Source organism: Arvicanthis niloticus, chromosome 1 (genome assembly GCF_011762505.2).
Source record: "Arvicanthis niloticus isolate mArvNil1 chromosome 1, mArvNil1.pat.X, whole genome shotgun sequence".
NCBI lineage: Eukaryota > Metazoa > Chordata > Mammalia > Rodentia > Muridae > Arvicanthis > Arvicanthis niloticus.
In genome coordinates, this window is record NC_047658.1 from 150,414,248 (window position 1) to 150,432,728 (window position 18,481).

Sequence of the window (18,481 nt, forward strand, 5' to 3'; positions counted from 1 at the left end):
AATAAAACAGCCTCCCAGACATGAGACCTGCAGCAACTCTGACCTCTGTGGTGATGATTTCAAACTAAGTATATGGAACCCCTTTCCAAAGTGAAATATGTGGATTACAATGTACAGAACAGATGTGCTGAGAAGCTTCTGCACTATAAGACAGTACAGAACAGATGTGCTGAGAAGCTTCTGTACCATAGGACAGAGGTGGGCACTTCCAGCATATCCACCCACACCAGTGGAAGCCATAACGCCAAGGACTCTCACTAGTGGAACTGTAGACTTTAGATTTAGAGTTTGGAGTCAGGTCAAGGCAGGCATGTTGATTGAAATTAACGTACTATTCTAGGGTACAGCATCGAAGGTGGGGTCTGTGTGTGAACAGGAAGTGTGCATGAACTCTTTGTATTTCTTGACTCAACTTTGGGGAGAAGAAGCGGGAAGACAGAGGCGGGCAGGGATAGGGGAAGGGGAGAGGGAGAGACAGAAAAAGAGGGAGAAGAAGGGAAGGAGAGAGAGAGCGAGACAGGCAGATAGACAGACGACAGACAGAAAAGTTTCCCAGTTTACCCTCTGTAGTGTAGCTGGGCTTCTAAGACAGCTCTGCAAATATTTAAGGCTCTAATAAAATGAACCACCTGCTAGAAGTGACTGCCCTCTTCCCCACCCCTCCCCTGCACTACTGTAGTGCCATGGAGCTCCTGTCTACGTTCTGTAGATTACACTAATTTCTACTGAATATCACTTTGCCAGTGAGTGGCAGTTTTGTAAAGGAAACTTTGAACCCACTGGACTTAAGCACAAATAATCCAGTTTCCAGGGCTTTCTTTCTCACACGGGGTCCTGTCTGGTGATCTCTTGGGGTCAATGAGCAAATGGCTCTTCCTGGACCAAGGGTCAGTTCTAAAGGCCCTGTCTTTCCACCCCAAAGGGGACTTTCTGAAGACAGTTTGGGTCTCACACAACCAGAACAGACACATCAGGTGCTAACGGGCATGTTCTGAGAAATGTCTGGCAATTCTCTTGTGCAGAATCAGAGGGTGAACTTACACAAACTAAGCTGGCTACATGAGGAGGGGATCATTGCTGCACACGCGATGTATGTTAGAGAAATTGTCATTTCACAGCATGAGCCTGTAGGACCAAGAGCTCAGGCCCTCTGAAGGCAAGCCCTTCTCTCTCCACATCCCGAAAGGCCAGCTTCTCACCATCCCTTTCCCTCAAAGAGAGGTTTAATCGCTATTTTTTTTCTCTTCCGGGTTAGGCAGAGGACTGAGCGAGAGGCTCATTATTTTGCTTTACACAGAGAAACAAGTTTAATGACTCAAACCACGGGGCTGGAGAGATGGCTCAGCAGTTAAGAGCACACACAGGACCCAAGTTCGGTTCTCAGCCCCCATATCAGGTGGCTCACAACCACCCTAACACCAGCTCCAGAGGATCTGCCATTCTCTTCTGGACTCTGAGAACACCTGCAACTAATGTGTACACACTCCACACAGACACACTAAGTGCCCCCCCCAATAAAAAATACAAATAGAACAAATCTTTTAAAAATTCAGAGCCCGCTCATGACTATTCAGAGCACTCTGGTGCAAGAGTTCAAGGCTATCCTCAGTAAGTAAGTTTGAGGCTAGCCTAAGCTATAAGATACCTTATGCCTCAGGAAATAAAAGATAACTCATGACATTCTTTTGGCTAGATACACTGAGTAGGCCCATGATCTGGTTTTGTTTTTAACTTACTTGAGTCCAAAGGACAGCAATAACCAGAAATCCAACATGTCCACATGACTTTTACATCATTTTCTAAAAAGATTTTGTTTTATTTTTACTTATGTGTGGGTATGTGTGTGTGCATGGGGGTGTGTCCACAAGGATGCAGGACATCAGATATTCCAGGAACTGGAGTTGCACACAGCTGTGAGCTGTCCAATGTGAGGTCTCTGTGAGAATGGTAGGCACTCTGAAACACTGAGCCATCTCTCCAGCCCCGTCATTTCAAGAGGACAATACTGACCCTATACACACAGGAATGCCCAACGTAAAGGCTTTCCCCTGCTTTGAGTTCCTCAGCCCAGCCTCTAATCTTAGACATTCACGAGTGTTTCGAACCATCAGAAAAGTCAGGGCTGCCAGGGATGCCCTGAAAATGGTGCTAGTTATTCCCTCCCTGTAGCAGGTCCACAGCAGGTTGGAACCATTCAGATCATCCAGGGCTTACGAAATGCTGTCTCCCATTGAGAGAGACTAGGAAGCAAGGCAAGCTTTAAAATGCAAAGGGCCATACAGAAGAAAAGAGGAGAAACCAGGAGTCAGACATCAGGAGCCTCAGTCTGTAGCTAATGTTGTCGAATATCCAGCTCATCACAAGTAGGAAAACCTTGTCTATAAAATGCTGGAGCCTTTTGCCAACAGGCTACCATAGTGGTTCTCAACCTGTGGGTCTCAGCCCTTTCATGGCTGAACGGACAACCCTTTTATAGCTTCCCAAGACTACTGGAAAACACAAACATTCATGATTCACAATAGCAACAAATTACAGTTACAAAGTAGCAATGAAAATAATTTTATGGTTGGGGGGTTACCATGAGGAATTGTATTAAAGGGCTACAGTATTAGGAAGGTTGAGAACCACTGATCAGCAGAAAGAATTTTGGAATATGAGTCAGAAGGTCTGTGTGTGTTCATGCATATGAGTGTGTACGGGCTGGTGTGTGTGTGCGCGCTTACACACACACACACACACACACACACACACACACACGCACGCACGCACGCACGCACACGCATGCATGCACGCAATATTGCACGCGCAATAGCCTGCTATGAAGGTCAGAGGACAACTTGCAGGTGTCAGTTCTCTCTTTCCATCATGTGGATTCTGGGACTCAAACTCGGGTCTTCAGGCTTAGCAGCAAGCACCTTTACCCACCGGGCCATCTTGCTGGCCCTGCAGCTAGACTTTGGCACTAGTCCTGGGGTTCAAACTCAGGTCCCCATCTTTACGGAATAAGGACTTTCCCAAGTGAGCCATCTCCGAGCCCATGTTTAGGTTTAAATATTAGCTATGTGAATTTAATTTGACCTATAAATGTAGTAGCTGTCAAACAGGGTCACTGATTACTGTTGCTTGCCACATTCATGGCCCAGCACTACAGTGACAACTGAAACCGGCTTGAAAAGAGCTCTGTGAAATCGCCAATTATCTGCTCTCTCCTCCTTTGCCACCATCCCTACCAGCTTAGTGAGCAACACAGACTTGCTGTTGGAATTGGTGATGACGGCTTGATGTTGCCCAGATAGAGAAGCTGGACAGCCACTTGTTCCTCTGGGTAAATTAACAAGGAGTGGTGCATACTTAATTCTTGATGGTTCTGTTGATATGAAGAATGCTTAGCAGGCTGTGAGTGACTCCAGCTGGCGATTTATTGGCTTCTGTTACCGTTTTCATCTCCTACCTGACTTTTCCAGTTATCGGGGAGGGGCAGGTGGTGGTTGGGGCCGCCATACTTTGCATTGTAGTAGAAGTAAGTGTTGAGATCCGGGAAGTTCCGGTTCAGGTCCACCCCGTTTGCATTGTTCCTACCAACCAGATACCCGGCCGTGTTTGGGCCCTAGGAGAAATGGAGAGGGGAAAGATGGGTGTTTAAGGCAGAGTCCTGTATTTCAAGAGCGTACTGTAACTTTAAAAAATACCAGTTGCACTACTTACTCTTCTACTTCTGTGATAAAATAACATGACCAAAATCAACTTAAGAAATAAAAATGGTTTATTTTAGCTTATGGTTCCAAAGTGGGAGGGAAGGAGGGAAGGACAGACAGACGGATGGACAGGGACAGACAGAAAGAGGAAAGAGTGAGTTCATAATGGCCCAGAAGGCAGGGCATGGTGACCTGTGCAGGAGGCTAGCCGATCACATTTAATACACACAGGAAGCAGTGAGAGAGAACAGAAAACAAAATGAGGTTATACATGCTCAAAGCACACCCCCAGCAATGCACTTCCCCCAGCAAGCTCCCAAAGGCTCCATAAGCGCCCCCAAAGCACCATCAATGGGGACCAAGTGTTCAAAGACATGAGCCTACGGGGGATCTTTCTCATTCAAACCAACACACTAGCCTTATTTATGAAATGGTGAGGCATTATCACCTTGAGGTTTCTGGTGTTGTAGGTGGGTAGGTCAAAGTTCTGGGGGAATCCCAGGAGAAGATCTAACAGGAGTGACTCCTAGGTTTTTAAAGAGACTGCATAGAATTTCTTGCTTAAAGACTACAATTCAATGAGTTTTAGTTTAGTCTCACAGAGTGAGACTAACATCATCACCATCACAATTGTTCTAAAATCCATCCACCAGCTGACAGTATATGTCAGGTTCTTAGGGCTTCTCTCCTCTCTGTGGCAGTCCCCCTAATTCTCTGGTACTTGAAAAACTGGGTCACATACACACAAGCAAAGAGGTGCAAAAGTCGAGGGGTGACTAGATGCCAGAGGGCGAGGACCAGCAGGAGTTACAGATGACAATGCTTTATATACACATATGAAACTACATCAAGAAACCCTTATGTTTAATTAATTGGAGTCACAGGTGTTCACCGCAATGCCTGGTTTTGATCTTATAAGGACATCAGTAATACTGGTTTTCGATTATGATTGTCTATAGATTCATGCTTTGGTCAGAGAAGTGTCTTTTTTTACTTTTTCACATACGCTAGTAAAACCAAATTACAAAACATTAGGAGCCTTTCTTCTGAGAACTCTTTAACTCCTGGATGCCCTGGTCTCTCTGTTCATGGTCCAGGTTTTATCTTCTTTTGTTCATGAATCCACTCACCCATCCAGTCAAAAACCATTCGCTTAGGCTTTGTCTATCCAAAGCCCTCAGACACTGGGAAAAGAGCTAAGTGAGACATTCTTCTAGCCTTATAGGAATTCATGGTACACACGGGGAAGCTAGACACATCCATGGATAAATACAAAGTGGTATAACACAGATGTGTGAAGAGTCCCATTAGGGCTGGGGCTTAGCTCAGTTATTAAAAGGGCTTGCCTAGCATGCACAGAGCCCTCTCTCTGTTCAGTACCCAGCACTACAGAAAACCAGCATGCTGGCATATGGTTCAGAAGTTCAAGGTCATGCTTTGCCACATAGCAAGTTCAAGGCCAGCGTAGGCTACATGAAATCCAGTTTCAGAGTGGAGTATGTGGGAGGAGGTCATTAGAATTACTTCGTGTGTCATTGGAAAAGGGGACTAGTGTCCACTACAGCCCTATGGACTGAGTGGGTACAGCTCAAATTGTTGGCCATTCCTGGAAATGACGTAAATCAATCTCATTTCCAATTGGAAACTCAGAGATGAACTGGCGTCAGATTTTCTCTAAGAATCTTTCTCATTCCCAGAGTTTCCCTTTTTACACGGCATCCCACTCATATTTTCTTCTTAGACTGAACAGGGAACATGACATTTTATAAAGTGCTCTTAAGTTACCTACACAATGTCTGCCCCAGTGCAAGCATTTAGCCAACTTCTGAGTTGGGGTTGCCCCTCCAGTGCAAGGGCTTTCTCATGTCTTCTTGTTCTTCACACTGTAGCTCTTAACTGTCAGTCTTAAGGGCAACAGGCTTTACCATTGATTTGTACAAAGCTGGCCATTGGTTAGGCTGGTAAGGAAGGGCTCTTCAGGACAGGGGCTGTGGCTTGGTGTCAGAGGGCTTGTTAGAATGAGTAAGGCTTCCAGATTTCACCTCCATCAGAGCCAAAAAAAGAAGGAGAAGAAAAAGAAAAAGAAGGAGAAGCAGGGAGAGAACAGGAGGAGGAAGAGGAGGAGGAAGAGGAGGAGGATGGAGATGAGAGGAGGGGAGGAGGGAGGGGAGGAGGAAGAAGATGAAGATATGAGAGGGGAGGAGGGAGAGGAGGAGGAGGAAGAGGAGGAATATCACCTAAATGAAGGTTCCCAGGTTCCCATAAACAGCAAATGGTGTAACAGATCCTACCACTGCTGCAACAAAGTACAACTTGTCTGTTTAAAACAATGGCAGCTTCTTAATCTGGAGTTCAGAGGACTGAAATGGATGTCACAGTGAGGTGACAGCAAGACTTAAAGGAGTCTTTCCCTGACATTCATGGCTTCTAGACATGATTCTTCCTCTAGAGAAACAGATGCTAGGCATAGTGGCACCGCTATGAACCCACCCACCCGGAAGCCTGAGTCAGGACGATACTAAACTTGAGACCTGCTTCGTGAGTTCTAGCCTAGGCAATTTTTCAAGATCCTGTCTCAGAATAAATAAATATAAAAAAGAAGGCTGGGGAATATTCAGTGGTGCAGTACTGACTAACATGTTCAAAGTCTCAACAGGCCAAAAAAGTCATCTAGAATTAATTCCCCACCCTAAGATCTGAGGAAAGTTTGTGCTCTTTGGCTAAAAGTACAGGAAGGTGGGTATATTTTCCCATTTATAAGGTGTTGCCAAGGAATTTCCACATCTGTTCTCATAACAAGATCTTAAGGTTAGCTGGGCTGGTGTAGGGATAAGAGGTTCAAATGGCGCCCACTTACCGCGCCTGGGCACTTACCGTCTGCCGGGCTAGAGCACATGGTTCTCCAGTCTTAATCCTTTGCCTCTGCCCCTTCCTGCACGCCAGCTGTTTTACCTCCCCCACCCCAAACTGATATTTACAATGGAACACAGGACACACTGTCTACTGGCACTCATTTCATAAGATCTTCCTCGGATTGCATACCTGGGCAGCAGCAACCTCGTAGCCATCAGGGTTCATGGAAGGCAGGATGTGAATGCGCGTGTCCTGGATGAGGCGCAGGATGCGCTGGTTCCGGTTCCGGAACTCCTCGCAGAGGAATTCCGACAGCTGCAGGAGCAGCTCACGGCCCAGCACCTCGTTCCCGTGCATGTTCCCCACATACTTGACTTCCGGTTCCACTGGAAACAGAAACGGAAACCCTCTTGAAGGAGCAGACAGGAGGATCATGGGTTCAAGGCCAGCTTTGTCTACATAGTGAGTTTCAGACTGACTTGGGACTCACAAGATCCTGTTTCACCCCCACTCCATCCCCACCATCCAGCTGCCCACCCTCCATAATACTTCCTCCCCCACTCCCACCCTCGAGTCCAACAATCCCATCTCTGATCCAAAAAGGAAAGAAAATCTCAGGCTTTTATTAGGTCTTTCCTAGCAATCCCCAAGCCCCTTCTTAGTAAATTGTAATTAGAAAATCTATAGAAATCCATGTCCAGGATAATAATGATCCCCCCCCATTTATTGGACCCCCCCCCAATTGTACTAGCCGTTCAGGTTCGCTACTGCTAATCTTAACAAAAAAACTTGTGGGGTAGATCCCATAGCCTCTGAGTGGAGGTGAGGGGTGGATGCTAAATAAATTGTCTGAGGCTGCCTGGCAATGTATGTAAGAGATCAAATCTCAGAAACTTACAGGGTTCATGGATCCCAGGGTAGTCGCTAAACTCCAGCACGTAGAGGTACCTCCCCTTCACGCTGCGCCCGATGTTGTAGAGCCGCGTGATGTCCGGGCATTGGTTGTGCACCTTGTACAGCGTCCGCACGAGGTCGTCGTAGCGGTGGTGACGAAAGGTCACCGGGGTAACAAACTTGGAAAGAAGGAGGAGGGGCAGGAAGGCTGAGGGCAGGTCTGGCATCTCGCGAAGCTTCTAGGCGGCTCTGAAATGTGCCCTCCCGATCTCCAAACAATCCTTTGCTAGTCGGGATCCAGATCACAGAGTAGCCAGCCTCGCACCGCCGCACCTGCAGGAGGCTGGGAACCGGCCTCTGCTACTCTGTAAATTATTTCTGTGGCCTCAGGATAGCCACGATGCCCTCTGGGCTCATTTCTCTTCCCCCTCCTAAACCTGAAAAACCTTTTGGAAGGGTTCTGCTCATCCTCACTTTGGGAGGCTCTCTGATTCTGGCTTACTGATTAACCGGACTGTAAACAGGCCTCAAGAAACAGCTGCTTCTAACCCTTTGATTCCCAGGGGCTTTTAAGAGTCTTGGCATGTGCTTGTTACAACTTACAAAAGGACCTGTCTGCCCCCTTTAACCCTGTCCCCCACCCCGTTCTGAAGCACCGCTCTGTCTTGTCTCCCCCCCTCAATGATTTTAAAGGTAAACAAAACAAACTGAGGAAATGAGGCATCTGCTTGGAGCAAACGATTAGAAATCACGTATTTGATAATGTATCTGTCAATTATAAATAATTTGTAACAAATGATAGGAAGATGATTGTATTTCGGCACCGGCGTAAGAAAATGGCTTTCTGAGTAGGACTCTAATAGCTCAGGAAATTAGCGAGAGACTCTGCAGTTGTGCTTGCAGAAACGGTTTCGTACTCTGCAGTTGTGCTTGCAGAAACGGTTTCGTTTCTGCATCACAGAGTATAGCCTGCAGAGCAGGAGAAAATGCCTGCCAGATATCCATCCAACAGAGGATTAATATCCAGAATTTAAAGAACTCACAAATTAAATCCCAGCTGGAATGCTCTGGCACCCATTTCTAATCTAGCACGAAGAGGCTGGAGGATTGCTGTAAGTTTGAAGCCAGCCTGGTCTTCCAGGCCAGCCGGGACTATCTGATTAGACCTTGTCTCAAAAACAAACAAACAAACAAAAAACCCTAATAGGAGCTAGAGAGATGCTTTAGCGGGTAAGAGCAAAGGCTACTTTCCAGAGGACCCAGGTTTGAGTTCTACACTCACAGGGCAGCTCACAACTCCCTGTAACTCCAGTTCCAAGGGACCTGATAGCCTCCTCTGGCCTCCACAGGCACCAGTGACGCACATGGTAAGCAGACAGACATGGGCACAAAACACCTGGACACAGGAAATGACAACAGCAGCAACAGCAAAACTAAGCAAAAGAACAAAGAGTCCAACCCTAGAGTAACAGAGCCCAACAGCTGCCTTTCAAGTCCAGATGGATAACATCTTTAATCATCAGGAAAATACAGATGAGAACAAGATTGGAAGTCAGTCTCACACCAGCCAGAATGACTAACAGCAAAGCAGCAAATGCTGGCGACGACACAGAAATGTGAATTAATCCCCAGATTTATGGAAGCAAGTACGTGTTGTTGTTATTGTTTTAATTAAAAATAGGACTGCCTTATGACCCGCCTGTCACACTCTTGGATGTATGCCCAAAAAGTTTGAGCATGGCTCAGTGAAACCTTAACACCTAAGTTCATGTCTCTGTTCATCATAGTCATGTCCTGGAGTTAGCCTAGGCTCTCAGCAATGAATGGATGGATAAAATGTGATATCCATACACGAGGTGGAATAGTATTCAGCCATAAAGAATAAGATGTTGTTGCTTTCAAGAAAGGAATGGCACTGGAGAGGATACGATGCTTATGTCAGAAAGTCAGTAATATGTTTCTTTTTAAATTATGTATGGAATCTCTAAAAAAGATATTAAATAGATGGAGGTCATTAAAGAATAGGAAAGTGACTAGTGGGAAGTAGGAGGTAGGTGAGTGTGGCTAGTAGGCAGCTAAATACATTTAAAATACTGTATGTATGAAAGTTTCATACTGCCCCTGTTGCTTCACACAATAAGTGCACACTAGTAAAAATAGTCAAAAGATCAGAGTAGACATTTTACCAAGGTACCAAGCATTTTCAAAATGCTCAGTATTAGTCATTAAAGTCTAAGTTAAGACCAAGTGAGACACCACTTCATCTCCCCTACAATGACCACAGTATAGAGGGATGCTCAGGGAAGCTGTCCGGGAGGGGACAGCGGTGCCCTCGAACAGTGCTCACGGGAAAATCAGATAGTACAGACATCTTAGAAAACAGTTCAACAGTCTTTACAGATTAAGTATGCAATTTCCATTTAACCCAACCCCTGGTTATTTACCCAAGAGAAATGAGACCTGGGTGAAAACGAATGGCAGCCTTGCTCAGCGGAAACTCAGTTCAACCCACCACGCTGTAGGAGGTTGTTGGACAATAGAAAGGAACAAAATGCTGACACCTAGTGTCTGTGTTAAATGCTGTGTCTCACAAGAGAGGCCAGATGAGACAAGTCTCCATTTTGTCATCTCCTTTTATGTGAGCTGTTTACAAAAGGCCAACGTCAATACAGAGGAATTGGTGGTCCATTAGAGATTGCCCATGGCTAGGCACAGGAGTGAGTGAGGAACAACTGTAACTAGACACAAGGTCGCTTTTTAGGATCATAAGAAGTTCTAAGACCAGGTATAGCAATGGTGGTGGCTGTACAACCAGACATGTTACAATATATATCTCTAAAAATATAGATGTAATTATCTATTTAGTAGAGGGTGGATGCTTGCATGTCATGGCTCACATGAGGTCACAAGGCAGTGTGTAGGAGTTGGTTCTTTCCTTTCAACACATGGATTTCAGCATCAAACTCAAATCACCAGTCTTGGTAGTAAGCATCTTCACCCACAGAGCCATCTCACTGACCTTGCCCCAACCCCACATGCACACACGCACACGCACACGCACACGCACACGCACACGCACACACACACCGAGGTCGTCTCACTGTGTAGTCCTGGCTTGCCTCAAGTGCACAGAGATCCACCTGCCTCTCTACTCCCTGAATGTTGGGATTAAAGGCATGCACCTCCATGCCTGGTTATACTAACATTTTTAAATTGTCCACTTAAACCAGTGATTTTTATAGCATGTAAATTATATCTAGCAAAGCTACTTTTACAAAGAAAATGTAAAAACAATTAAGTAAAGCTCCTCTCCCCGTAGAAATAACTGCAACTTACTTACAAATCAGGGTATCTATTCAAGAGTATAAAAACTTGAACTCAAGACTGTGTGCACTAGAATTACTCATAACTCCAAAGTGAAAATGACCCACAGGTCTATTAATAGAAAAGTAGACATGTAAAGGGTTTGCCAAACATGGTGGTACACACTCTCAGCACTTAGGAAGATAAAGCAGGGGGTTTAGAGTTTGAGGCCGTCCTGGGCCACATAGCAAGAACCCACCAGACAGAGTTGGAAATGTGAGAAAATGGAACATGAAAGGAGAGGAAGAAAGAAGAAAGAAGGGAAGGGAAGGGAAGGGAAGGGAAGGGAAGGGAAGGGAAGGGAAGGGAAGGGAAGGGAAGGGAAGGGAAGGGAAGAAGAATATGTGGGATACAAGAGCAATTGAATTCTAGCCATCAATAAAAAGGAATAAAATCCTTGGTCCAGTGTGACGGAACTCCGAAACCACGATGCAACACGAGAAGGAAGGTATACCACACCCTACAGTTCTACTTACATAAAGCGTAGCTGCAATGTTTACTAGAATCTACAATGTTTACTAGAAGCGGGAGATGGGAATGGGGGATGGGCAGGAGATCCTACTGGAGTTATGGGGTGCCCCAAAACAGGATGACCTGGATGGTTGCCTAGCTTGTTAGATCTACTAAAGTTATTGATGTGCACCTTGAAATCCTCTTCTCAGGTCTCCCATCACAAAACCTCTTCCTTCCAAACAGCCATCATAGCCCGAATGCTGCTTCCCCAGAAAGTTTAACCCCTGCTCCAGATCCAGCGGCATCAGCCCCTATTCGCAATGCACATGACTTAGCCTGGTGTCCTCACTGTGGAGCTGGAAGCACGGCACCGGCACCGGCTGGCTTGACTGGCCCACTGTTTCTGCCAGTGGCACTGTGTCCAGCTCCATTCACCTCTCCCACAGGAGCCTGTTGTACACACCTCCGTTTGTTGAGTGAACGAACAAACAGATTCCCTCACTGATTTCCCTACATCTCAACAGCAGTTAGCGTTCCCTGTCCTCTCAGCCTTCTCTCTGGATGCTTGCCTTTATCATGTAGGATGACAAGATCACACCAGAAAATCGTGACATTTCTATCAGCAGGTGGAAGGCAACATTCAGGAGTATACCTTGGGCCCTTAGCTAATACTCAAGAGCATCCCATGGTCTAGGGACGACCCACCCATAAAGATAACCCTTCCCTTTTGGATGTGTTGTGTGAACAGCACATAGCCTGACCAGTGTAGCTCAGAGAGGACCCTCAGGGTGGGCCCAAGGTGTATCCCTGAATGTTCTCTTCCACCTGCTGATAAAATGTCACAATTTTCTGGTGTGATCTTGTCATCCTACACGGTAAAGGCAAGCATCCAGAGAGAAGGCTGAGAGGACAGGGAATGCTAACTGCTGTCATACGCTGGTCCTTGGTCTATGACAGTATCTACAGTCACTAGTGAGGGTGTGGCCTAGTGGCCCCTAGATAACGCCAAATTCTTCCCCTAGGAAGACTCTCATGTCGCTGAAAAATGTGTTGGTAGTTCTTTATGAAGACTTCACTCATGTTAAGTCGATGGCCCCTGTCTATAGGAGAGGGAGCCCCCGACTTTCTGCAGGAAATATTCCTCGTTATCGGCTTATTAGGGTTGAAGTTGGGATATGTTCCACTGAATCCTACAGTACTAAAGTGTGTGCTTTGAAGCCCCTGGGCCCACAGTGTACTTCAAATCCACTAGAAGAGAAACACGAACTTTGAGGGTCAAAGTTTAGATTTGAAATCTAACTTCAGTTCCTTTCTTGGGTCATTTGACCTTAGGGAAAACTACTCTAAACTTCCATTTCCTTCTGCATAGCATGAGGAAATACAGCTCCTCCTTTATGGATTGTTCTGTCAATCATAAGAAGATGGGTGTACGGTCCTTTGCAGAGCCTGGCGTCTACCAAGTGCTCACTAAACAGCGAATGACAGCCACAGAAATGGCTACGGCAGCAAATCGCCAAGCATCTGATCTATCCTGGATCTCATACTAGATGATGGAGGAGTTCACCATGCATTCCGCAACTGTACGTGGAGACTGAACTGCTGAGCCAAAGACTACATGTGGTGCTATTCTCCCCTCTCAGACAAACTGAGAGGATACCAGAGGGCAGGTCAGCTGCAGTAGCAGAGTAAGTAAACTTTTCTAGCATAGATAAGTAAACTTTTATTATTCAGCAACCTTAAACATCTGTAAGACCAAGTCTTCCTCCCCTCTGACGCTCTTCCCCCTCTGGCTGCCTCAAGAAGAACCAAGAAGAAAGAAGACACCTCACCCACGCCAGGTCTGTCCCCTGGCAGTCCTGCTACAATGCACTAAATATATTTAAAAACACGTGAAATTCAGCACAGACTGAATAAGTCTGAATAATAAGGTGAATAAGCACCGAGGTGGGATGGGTGGATGCTAACCAGACGGAGGAGATGGACGTTGGGGTGACCTGTAAGTGGGAGGGGATTATTGCTTCTTTATTGTCACTCTGACTTTTGGAATCAGTTCTCAAATTCTCTCTCTCTCTCTCTCTGTCTCTCTCTGTGTGTCTCTCTGTGTGTCTCTCTCTGTCTCTCTCTGTCTCTCTCTGTCTCTCTCTGTGTGTCTCTGTCTCTCTCTGTGTGTCTCTCTGTGTGTCTCTCTGTGTGTCTCTCTCTGTGTCTCTCTGTGTCTCTCTCTGTGTGTCTCTGTGTGTCTCTGTCTCTGTCTCTGTCTCTCTCTCTTTCCCTGTCTCTCTCTGTGTGTGTCTCTCTCTGTCTCTCTCCAATGGTCTGGCAACTGCTGATTTTTCTCGCTTACTTCTACCTCTCTGAACTCAGAGTTGCACTTCCAACTGCCTAATCATCTCCACTAGGATTTGCAAATGGCGCCATGCCTAACTGCTACCCCAACTCCAGTCCCCAGACACAGAGTGGAACCTTATGAAACGAGGTGTGCCAGCCTCTCCTGGGAGACCATTATATCCCATTCTCTTCTGTGTGTAATGTTTCCTTAGCTTTAGCTGTCAACTTGAAACAATCTAGAATCACCTGGAAAGAGTCTGGGTGAGGGATGCCTAGATTAGTTTGGCCTGTGGATATGGCTGTGTGGGGTGTAGGGGTGGGTAAGGATGTTGTCTTGATTATATTAATCAATGTGAGAGGATTCATCCCCCAGCTGAGTGGTGCTGTTCCCTGGGTTTGGGCTCTGAGCTACATAAAAGCAGAAGTGAGCTGAGCATGGTCAACAGTGCATTCCTGGCATTCCTGTCTCTCTGTCTTGACTGTGGCTGTGATGTCAGCTGCTGTCTGAAGTTCCTGCGGCCTTGCCTTCCCTGCTGTGACAGACACTAACCTGACAGGGTAGTCCAAGTAAGCATTTCCCTCTCCATGCTGCTTTTTGTCGAGACATTTTATTTATTTAATCATTTTATTAGTTTACATTTCAAATGATATCCCCTTCCCTGTTTCCCCTACCACAACCCTCCCATTCCATTCCTCCTCTCCCTCCTCCCCTTTGCCTCTATGAGGGTGCTCCTTCATCCACTCACCCACTCCCACCTCCCTGCTCTAGCATCCCCCTATGCTGGGGCATCAAACCTCCACAGGACCAAGGACTTCCCCTCCCACTGATGTCAGATAAGGCCACCCTCTGCTACATATGGGTCCCTCCATGTGTACTCTTTGGTTGGTGGTTTAGTCCCTGGGAGCTCTGGGTGGTCCAGTTTGATATTGTTCTTCGTATGGGGTTGTAATCCCCTTATGCTCCTTTAGTCCTTCTGCTAGTTCTTCCATTGGGGACCACAGGCTCAGGCCAATGGTTGGCTGTGAGCATCTGCATCTGTATTGGTCAGGTGCTGATAGAACCTTTTAGGGAACAGGCATACCAGGCTTTTGTCAGCAAGCGCTTCTTGGTTAAGGCATTTTATTACTCTCTCTCTCTCTCTCTCTCTCTCTCTCTCTCTCTCTCTCTCTCTCTCTCTGTCTCTGTCTCTCTCTCTCTCTGTCTCTCTCTCTCTCTCTGTGTGTGTGTGTGTGTGTAGATCAGAAGACATGTGTGAGTTGTTTTTCTTCCATCATGTTGGCTCCTAGGATTGAAGTCAGGTTATCAAGCTTGGTGGCAAGAAAGTCCCCTTGAGAGGACCCCCTGAGTCCTCTCACTGGCCCCACCACTACTTCTGAAATTTAAATGATTTGCCTAGATCATATGATTTTATTTGGCAAGTCTGGAAATAGTTGGCTTTCAGACTCCAAGTCTGAGAGCTTTCTGTTGTCTTCCCTTGATACTGACTCAAACATCACATCGCGCCTATAAACATATAGAATTATTACTTGTTAATGAGAGATTTACCTGCATGGAGTCCATTCCCTCCTGGTGCCTCAAGGCTGGCTTACGTTCTTTGTAATGGTTTTATTTTTCTCCACTTTCTGCCTAAGCACTTCTAATTCAACCTCATCTCCTTTGGAAGCTATTTGTCTGAACTCCTCTCTGTTGTCTGGAATAGTTTCTCTTGGGCTGTTTGTTTCTCTGATAATCTTCACACGAACCCCCTTCTGGTTAGTGCTTACATTTCAACATGCCAGGCTATTTGAAGATAGAACAGAGAAGACTGGGGAGTGTGAGAATGTGCAGTCCCGACATCAGTTCACAGTTATGCTGAACAGCTCCCTGCACACGCCTCACGAGCCGCTGCATCTTGGGGCTCGGATGAGAGCACGGCTCAGGGTGACATAGTTTCCTCTCTTCCTTCTATTGTAACCTGGTGATCCCACAATTCCTCCTCACCCAACTCCACAAAGATAGATCTCTTAGATAAGGGTGCATCTGAGACAAGATGGATGACCCTAAGGTACAGGTCCAGCCCACATTCACTCTGTCTCTCTCTCTAATGGCCTCTCCATTGGTTCTCTCTGAGTGGCTTTCTCTACATTCTTTGGTTCTATACAAATGTCACCAAAACCCACAACAACCAAATATATCAGAATTAGATTCACTTGCAAGTGACAGGACACTTGTGACCTTTGGAGCCTCTGTTGCCCTGGCTCCAGCTGACTTGCTGTTCCTCCAGGCCCAACGTGCATTTCTCTTCTTGCTCAAGACAGTTCCAGACTTGTCTTGTGTTCACATAAGTCTTATGTTCTGACATGTCCTGCCATCAAGACGGAGGATATGCTCTCCCTTTAAGAAGGAAATACTTGCTCCTGCACAGTTAGTGCATGGGAAGAAATGGAGCAGCAGGGGTGGAGCATAGTTCTGAGAATCCCTAAGACTCCACCACAGACCATATCATTGCCCACCAACTAGCAGATTTCCTCTGGGGTATCTACCCAAGACTCATGGGAATGTGTCCACCCAAGGACTTACACATGAGCAAAGCAGAATTATTCAAAACTGTACCCAAGAACAGTTAAGATAAATATCCATTCACTACTGCATGAATAAATAGAATGTTTCCTATCCAAACAATGCATCCTTAGTGTACTGGCTGGTTTTGTGTGTCAACTTGTCACAAGCTAGAGTCATTAGAGAGGAAAGGAGCCTCAGTTGAGAAAATGCCTCCATGAGATTCAGTTGTAAGGTGTTTTCTCAATTAGGGATCAGTGGGGGAGGGTCCAGCCCATCAAGGGTGGTGCCATCCCTGAGTTGGTGGTCCTGGGTTCTCTATGAAAGGCTGAGGAAACCATAGGAAACAAGCCACTAAGCAGCACTCCTTCATGGCCTCTTCATCAGCTCCTGCCTCTGGGATCCTTCCCTGTTTGAGTTCCTGTCCTGACTTCCTTCAATAATGAACAGCAATATGGAAATGTAAGCCAAAGAAACCCCTTTCTCCCCAACTTGCTTTTTGGTCATGGTGTTTCGTTGCAACAGTAGAAACCCTGTCTAAGACAATTAGTAACAACAAAAGAAATTAACTGCAGGCAACAATGTGGGTGAACCTCAAAAACATGGTGAGTAAAGAAGCCTGACAGAGGGGAACATTAGTTAGTGACTTTATTTACCAGAAATGTTCAACATAAGCAAGTCTGTAAAGCTGGAATGCTGATTAGTGGTTATCTAGGACTTAGGGTATTGGGGGGCTGGAGAATGATAGATATGAGGGTTCAGCACTTCTTTTGTAGGTAATAGAAATGGTCTAAGATTGTGCTGATAGTTATCTAACTGTGAATCTAATTAAAGTATAATTTGTTTGTTTTGAGACAGTCTCTGGGAATCTGTAATCCTCCTGCCTCATCTTCCCAGGGGCTAGGATTTTCGGCATATCCTGCCATACCTGGTATGCCTCTCTACAATCATACTTAAGTAGCTGAATCGTATAGAAATTTTATTTCAATGAACTTTTTAAAAGAATAGACCTCACAGTTTCCACTTATATCCTATGTGCTTGAGTTTGGTCACATGGCCATGCCTATATGCAAGGAGAACAGATAAATATAGTCATGGTACTATATGGTACAGGCAACCATAATCCCAGCTAAAAATCAGAGATTCTATCATGAGGGAGGGAGCAGATACTGCAGAGCGTTACCTCCTTCTGTCCTTGGTTGAAATCTAATACCATGTCCATACCCATTCCACCCACAGAGGACCACTCCATGAATTTGTCAGAAACATGACACTTGGTGTCAGGGAAGATGGTCTGTCCTCCAGCATCTGTACTTGGACGAGCTGACTCTGTACCCCAATGTATTTGGGATCAAATGCACTTCATTTGGAAGTCATTTTCTTGTTTTTGTTTAATTACATGCTTTTGTTGTTTTATAGAAGGCAGAAACTTCTTTTCTCTTCGCGCTTCTATTTTGCTTCCAGTTGGTCTCAAGAACTGAAGGTGAATCTAAAATGCTTGTCACAGACCCTGGCCTCTGCTATTACTGCTGGCTTGTTTGTGTTCCTCAGTTGTGACATAAGGTGCTTCAGGACTTTGTTTCTGGATTCCTCACTCCCAACCTACACCTAGCATGTTAAGAGCAGAAAAAAAACCCCATAAACATAATAAGTATATTTTAGAGAATTAGTATATATATATATATTATTAGTATATATATATATATATATATATATATATATATGCACACTAATTCTCTAAAATATACTTACACCTCTTCCTCTAAATGCTTGATGTTCACTAATCTCAATGTGTGACAGCCTGGTTTGTTTTGTTTTTTCACCCAGCTCAGGCTCCATGCTGGGGTTTTCAAGGCTCTCACTAAACAGCTTGCTCCTCTTCACATAGCAGTCCCCAACACTCCGCCCCCACAGGGCCTGTGTCAGCCTGTCTCTGTTTCCACACTGGTTTTGTATAAACTGTGCAATGCTGTGTGTGCCAGTTCTGCGTCTTAATGTGGGGGCGAGATGTTTTCTCTTTTGCTTGTTCTTCCAGGACATCAGTTGGGATCTGTCGAAATTTGATCTTTCCCTCTATAGCTGCTCCTCCGGGGAAATGGCACCACCTGTTGCCAGTCAAAAACACTGGCACCATTCCAGTCCCTAAACCCTCTGTGGATTCTGTCTGGAGGTATTCGCTGGTGTCCCTTACCCTCCCCATTCCGACTATTGACTCGTTCTGATTCAGCCTTGCCAGGATCATGGCAACAACCTCCCACCTATCTTGTGTCCAGGGTTCCGCTCCCATCCACTATACCATGCTCCCTGGACATCTTTCCACTGTGTAGACCCTTAACTCTTCACTCTCCCAAGTCCA

General features: G+C 45.8%; 1 protein-coding gene and 1 long non-coding RNA gene across 3 annotated transcripts in view; one reads left to right on the forward strand and one right to left on the reverse strand.

Moving 5' to 3' along the window:
- Cpn1 (carboxypeptidase N subunit 1) overlaps positions 1-7,896 on the reverse strand; it is a 25,089-nt gene extending 17,193 nt beyond the window's left edge. The window contains exons 1-3 of the mRNA XM_034510880.2: positions 7,447-7,896; positions 6,738-6,934; positions 3,452-3,607 (exon numbers count right to left, since the gene is read on the reverse strand). Of these exons, the coding sequence (XP_034366771.1) occupies positions 3,452-3,607; positions 6,738-6,934; positions 7,447-7,669 (576 nt within the window). The 5' untranslated portion in view covers positions 7,670-7,896. The remainder of the gene's footprint in view (positions 1-3,451; positions 3,608-6,737; positions 6,935-7,446) is intronic.
- Positions 6,743-14,269, forward strand: LOC143437092 (uncharacterized). Of its 2 annotated transcripts, XR_013106768.1 has the most exons (3): positions 6,848-7,010; positions 8,792-9,088; positions 12,628-14,269. It is a non-coding gene; the product is annotated as an uncharacterized LOC143437092 (long non-coding RNA). The 2 variants fall into 2 exon arrangements; XR_013106766.1 differs by lacking the exon at positions 12,628-14,269 and having other exon boundaries at positions 6,743-7,010; positions 8,792-9,136.
- Positions 14,270-18,481: the final 4,212 nt, after the last annotated feature.